The sequence below is a fragment of the Ctenopharyngodon idella genome, chromosome 3, assembly GCF_019924925.1.
Source record: "Ctenopharyngodon idella isolate HZGC_01 chromosome 3, HZGC01, whole genome shotgun sequence".
NCBI lineage: Eukaryota > Metazoa > Chordata > Actinopteri > Cypriniformes > Xenocyprididae > Ctenopharyngodon > Ctenopharyngodon idella.
Genome location: NC_067222.1, coordinates 20,615,474 through 20,621,831, shown reverse-complemented (window position 1 = coordinate 20,621,831; position 6,358 = coordinate 20,615,474). Strand labels below are relative to the sequence as shown.

The window sequence follows — 6,358 nt, the reverse complement described above, 5'->3', positions numbered from 1 at the left end:
AATGAAAGCGATCTACAGTAAATGGGCAGTGTTGACTAACCTCAAGAAGTTTAATGAGGTTTCTTATGGAGTCTCATTTCCTTCAGAAGCTGAGGCTGAGAAATCCGGACAAACAGTGTTAATCCGTCCTTCCAGTCACAGCGCAGCACGCGGCAGAGGTACATCTACCCATCTGATGCTCTGAGAACAGGATACGCTCTTTGGTACTTGCACTGGTGTAGTCGTGTCTTGGGGTGATCTGAATTTGACCTTTCCAGCCCTACACACACTTGCAGACATTCCGGAAGCCGTTGTTTTAGGAGGTGCCTGATGGCTGTTAACAGAGACACAATGGTGGGAGTGTGTCTAAGATAAATGTTTTGAGAGAAGGCGGGGGAGTTTGCATTTAGCCGGTTCTTCCCTAAAATCACCCTAAATTATTGGAAATGTACACTTTCCATTTAGTCATATGTTTAAAATGTCACTGTCTCCTCTGTTGCTATTGGTTGTCCTAACACTGACTGACATGATTCTTTAGCAGTATATTCACATACATTTAATTCAATAGTTTACTTCCTTAAGAAAAATGCCTTTTTACTTTTATGCACCTGCTGTATTGCTCAAATGGATGTTTAGGACAAAAGGCAACATCCTCCATGCAGAAGATTTCTGAAAATGGCTTGGTTTCATTTTTTCTATGACTAAATTATATACCAGTTTTCATTGTAAAGCTGCTTTGACACAATCTGCATTGTTAAAAGCGCTATATAAATAAAGGTGACTTTTCATTTGAATAAGAACCACAAAGTGCCCACCCTGTTACCAGTGGTCAGATTTACCTGTTTGATATACTGTATCACTGGGTTAGTTAGCTGAAAGGCCCTGACATTTACGTGTTGAAGCCCTTCTGAAAGGCTCTGCTCTTTATTGAGGTCCAGAGAGCCAAAGTAAATGATGATGCAGCTTATCGCGTCTGCTGCTGGGTTTTGTCGCAAAAACAGAACTGTATTTTACTTCCATTTGACATTTATTGTTCACACTAACTCTTTCCTTCGCATTTAACAGGCCCTCCATCCGTGCGGGACTTGACGTATTTGGTTGTGTTTAACTTGGCTTACTATTGGCTTACTATTACTGGCTTAGCTTACTATTCTGGCTTTTGGCATTGTTTAAATTGTAATTTTTTATTGTTATTTAGTTGGTACCGTTAAATTAGCCAAGAGTGCTCATCTGTGTAGTGTCTTTCTGGCCATGATGGAACAAAATAACATCACTAGGACATTATACATTTTTTCTATGACTACTACTAATAGGATCAATAAATAATATTATATGGTGTGTGTGTGTGTGTATATATATATATATATATATATATATATATATATATATATATATATATTAATATATTAATACACACATATATATTTTTGTTTTTATATAATTTTAATTATTAGTAGAACCATATATACCATAAATTATATATATATCATATATTATTAATATATATTATATTAATATATATTAATACACATATATATTATTGTTGCTATATAATTTTAATTATTAGTAGAAACATGCATATATATATATATATATATATATATATATATATATATATATGATCTATTATTTTATTATTATAAGTTCTATAATAATGTCAATAATTCAGTGATATATTATTATTAATATATAATAATAATTTCAATATAAAAATAATAATAACCATAATAATAATAATAATAATTAAAATTAAATTAATTAATTAAATTAAAATAATTATTATATAATTATAGTTAATATATTTATAACTATGCTCATCCATATGAGCAATGTTGGGATGTATAAGGTGCAAACACATTTATAAATATATGCAAAAAATTAACTGCATCTTAGAATTGATTTTGCTACTATTTATGGACACTTTTTATCATTGTGCAATTTAATACAATTTAATATAAGTACACAGTTTGCAGGATTTTAAAAACAAAAACCATAGTTTTCTTAGTTGTACTTAGTGGCTGTACTCAATAAAATAAAAATAAACACACACACACAACAAAACTGAGATAATATATAAAAGATCATATTTGGGACCAAAAATAAACACACAGCCATGTGAGTTCATGTATCATTAAATATGTTCATTTATGAGGATCATAATATATTAGTATGCATTACGGGACAATACACAGCTTTTGCAAAGTACACAGTAAAACATCATATACAGGAGGACCATGAACATTGTAAATGTCTTCATCAAAAAAAAAGAAAAAGAAAAAGAATATATGTTTAGAGTCATTTTCCAAAATGTCTGGAAAACTGGTCAAAGTCTACTTGTGAGGTCAGGGTGTCTCCAAAGAACTAGACCATCTGTGAGTTTAATAAACCATGGTCACTGACTTTCAGTTCGTAATCACTGTCAGAGATTCAGAGCTGGACAGTGACTGAATGTAAAAGTGTGTGTGTGTGTGTGTGTGTGTGTGTGTGTGTGTGTGTTTGTGTGCGCGCATTTTCATGTCACATAGACATAGTACAACCCTCTCTCTACACTATCAACTAATGTAAACAAAGAAAATCTAAAATTCCTTTTTTATTTTCAGAATATTCATGGCATAAAAAAACGGTTAATTGCATGTGAATATAATCTACTAAATATTGTACAAAAAAAACTATACAACTATACAAAAAACAGTAGAGCATATCACCTTAGTAAAGTACCAGAGCAAAGAAAGGTACCACATCAGTGATAACACAGAAAATTATTTGTTTCCCTTAATAATAAGAGCCATTTTATCAGATTTATTTTGGTAGGATGTAACCTTACGTTTGCATACACTGGTCAGCCATGAAGACCATTCAGGCTTGTGGTCATTGTTTAGTTGTATTCTTGATCACTAAACCTTAGCAATGATTTAGTATCTAGAACATTAAAATTTCATCAAACTCTAGCTGAAGGACATTAAGCTTCTCTGATATCTCTTAATGATGAGAAATCTACTTCTGGGGAATTTCGTGATTATTGCATGATCAATATGTGGGAAATCTCACATTTCTTCTGTATAATATAATAGGATTCTGCTTATAATTGTGACCTACATTTTTTTAACAGTGAAGAGGGAACTTGTTCATAATGAAAATACGCTTCTTTTTGCAAATCAAAAATCATAAAGTGGTTAAAAAATAATAGTCTATTTGTATAACTAAACTCATACTACAACTAGTTATGGAACAGAAGGTAGACTTCACACTTTAAAGATCACCACAGTTATCAAAGTATCAAAGGCCAAAAGTATCAGCATAGCTTTTGGCACCAAATAATCATGATGATGTCATGCAATTTTGAACCAATCACAATTCTTCTGAACATCAACAGTGAGGTATTGTCAACAGATTTTCTATCCGAAAGGAAGGAATGTAAAGGATGTTATATCTAATTTAATGTGGGGCCCAAACGTCTGAGGGCGCTAATGAAACTGCTTTTATTTTGCACTTATTTTATTTTTCCACGAAAAAGGGGGAATGGGATCGCGACATCGTCCTAATGAGTCAAATGTGCACCGCAGGTCAAATAATTGTTAATAATAAATTTGCAGATTCATAAATATTTTGTCATTTAAATTCTTTTTTGTTTTACATTTCTTCAACCATGTTTAATTCCAGGTTTTAAATCCAGATATTCAATGTGCCCTCAGACTTTTAGACCCCACTGTATGTACTTTGAAACAAGGCCGTAACCATGTCTTGAACATTGGGAGGGGACCTTTTTTTAGGGGGGACAAAACGGCGCAATTTCATAAAAATGTTGAGTAGTTTGCATCACTGGATATTACTGTCGGTCACTGAATATTTAAATCATAAAACAGTTGTCAAATATTAAATGTTTAGCTACTTACTCGCCACGTACTCTTTCATTGCTAAAATGAAAGCGTCACATTGGAATTCGCACTCGTCTTCTGCAAACCATAAGCCCCTCCTTCTTTGATTTGATTGGCCAGCTCACTCATTCTGACAGTGATGAGCGGTGCTAGGCCACTAAGGCAGTCCAGCCTAAAAATGTAACTTTTAAAACTTTTTTGTCATCCTAACAACAAACAGAGGGGTGCGTAATGGAGTACAGCAGAACAGCATCAAGAATAGTAAATATTAGGGGGAGGGGACAATTTGGTCTTTTCTAATTACTGGGGGGGACCTGTCCCCCTCAATGTCTATGGTGGTTACGGCCCTGCTTTGAAATGTCAACCGCCAACACACTTCTTCTGAAGTGAAATGTTCATGTAGATAAATTGACTCAGTAGCTTGTTTCTTTTTGTGGAAAAAGACAGAAATCATAAAGAGACACCAGAAAGGATCACACATAAACGACTTTACATATATGTATACTTAATAGTAGGTGCAAATTCTGCAAAATTGAAGATATGAAAAAATAAAATCTTGATGGGAACCAAAAAAAAAAAAAAAAAAACGCTAAACGACAGAAGGCAAAACTGCACAAGTGGTTGTCCTTCACCACAGTTCTGATCAATCGTCAATCAACCTGCTCCGACTTGTAGGTGCTCGGGTCATTATTTTGTCTTTCCTTCTCTCCTGTTCTTCAATCTCTCTGTGTTTCCCCTCTAGCACTTGCCCCTCTTGTCACGCTGCTGGAATTTTCGAAGCCGACGGGCCCACAGGTCCTTCCACGGGATGAGCAGGCTGCCCTTGTCCGCCACCACGCCGCTCTGACCGCGGGAGTCGTCGTCGTCAGAGCCCATGAGCAGGTACTTCCTTCCGGGTTTAATTTTGTGGCACTTGCAGGCCACATCTTTAGCGCGGACCCACAGGAGCTGGTCTCCTCTGCGAATGCGGTGTCCGCCCTGCTTATAGACGGATATGATGTTGATAGTGAATTTCCACCATTCGCTCGCTTTGTCTCCTTTTAGTACGTGAACCTGGACAGCTGCGGAGAGAAACAATCAGATTAATGAAAGATCAGGGAACAGCAAAATGAAGACGCTTTCAATTTCAATTTTAAATACTATTATTGTTTAGACCCCAAAATATGTCAAATTATATTTTATATCCATTGTTCTATCTATCCATCCATCCATCCACCCATCCATCGTTCTATCCATCCATCCATCCATCCATCGTTCTATCCATCATCCATCCATCCATCCATCGTTCTATCTACAGTGGTGGTCAGAATTATTGGCACCCTTGGTAAATATGATCAAAGATGACTGTAAAAATAAATCTGCATTGTTTATCCTTTTGATCTTTAATTCATAAAATTAGCCAAAATCTAACCTTTCACTGAAGGAAAAGAATTGAAAGTGGGGGGAAACTCACATTATGAAATAAATGTTTTTCTCCAAAACATGTTGGCCACAATTATTGGCACCCCTAGAATTTTTTATGAGTAAAATATCTCTGAAGTATATTCCCATTCATTTTTACATTTTTTTTTTTTTTTTACACCGAGGTGATCATGAACATGAAATTGTCCAGCCATGACTTCCTGTTCCACGGGAGTATAAATATGAGGAAACACAAAGGCCAAATTCCCGTAATCATTCATCACAATGAGTAAAACCAAAGAATATAGTTCTGATGTGCAGCAAAAGATTGTGGAGCTTCACAAAATAGAAAGTGGCTGTAAGAAAATAGCTAAAGCATTGAAAATCCCCATTTCCACTATCAGGGCAATAATTAAGAAGTTCCAATCAACTAAAGATGTTACAAATCTGCCTGGAAGAGGACTTATGTCTAAACCATCCTAATGTGAGGAGGAAAGTTTGAGTGGACAAAGACTCTCCAAGGATCACAGCTGGAGAATTGCAGAGATTAGTTGAGTCTTGAGTCTCAGAAAAAAAATTATCAACGAGCACCTATATCCCCACAAGTTGTTCGGGAGGGTTTCAAGAAAAATCCTCTGCTCTCATCCAGAAACAATCTCCAGCATATTCAGCTGTCAGACATGACTGGAACTTCAAACGGGACCAGCTTCTATGGTCAGATGAAACTAAAGAAAGAGCTTTTTGGCAGCAAACCCACCAGATGGGTTTGGTGCACACATGGATAAAAAGTACCCCATGCCCACGGTTAAATATACTGCTGCATCTTTAATGTTGTGGGCCTATTTTTCTGCTGGAGGTCTTGGACATCTTGTTCAGATACATGGTATCATGGATTCTATCAAATACCAACAGATAAAAAATCAAAACCTGACCGCTTCTGCTAGAAATCCTATTATGGGCCGTGGTTGGATCTTCCATCAGGACAATGATCCAAAACAAACATCAAAACCAACACAAAAATGTGTCACTGAGCACAAAATTAAGCTTCTGCCATGGCCATCCCAGTCCCCTGACCTGAACCCTAAAGAAAATGAGTGGAGTGA

At 35.7% G+C, this 6,358-nt stretch overlaps 1 protein-coding gene across 2 annotated transcripts in view; it reads right to left on the bottom strand.

Annotated features, from left to right (window-relative positions):
- Positions 1-2,095: 2,095 nt before the first annotated feature.
- ntn1b (netrin 1b) overlaps positions 2,096-6,358 on the bottom strand; it is a 65,275-nt gene continuing 61,012 nt past the window's right edge. For both annotated transcript variants that reach the window (XM_051888538.1, XM_051888537.1), the window contains exon 7: positions 2,096-4,915. In XM_051888538.1, coding sequence (XP_051744498.1) covers positions 4,593-4,915 — 323 coding nt within the window. In that variant the 3' untranslated portion in view covers positions 2,096-4,592. The remainder of the gene's footprint in view (positions 4,916-6,358) is intronic.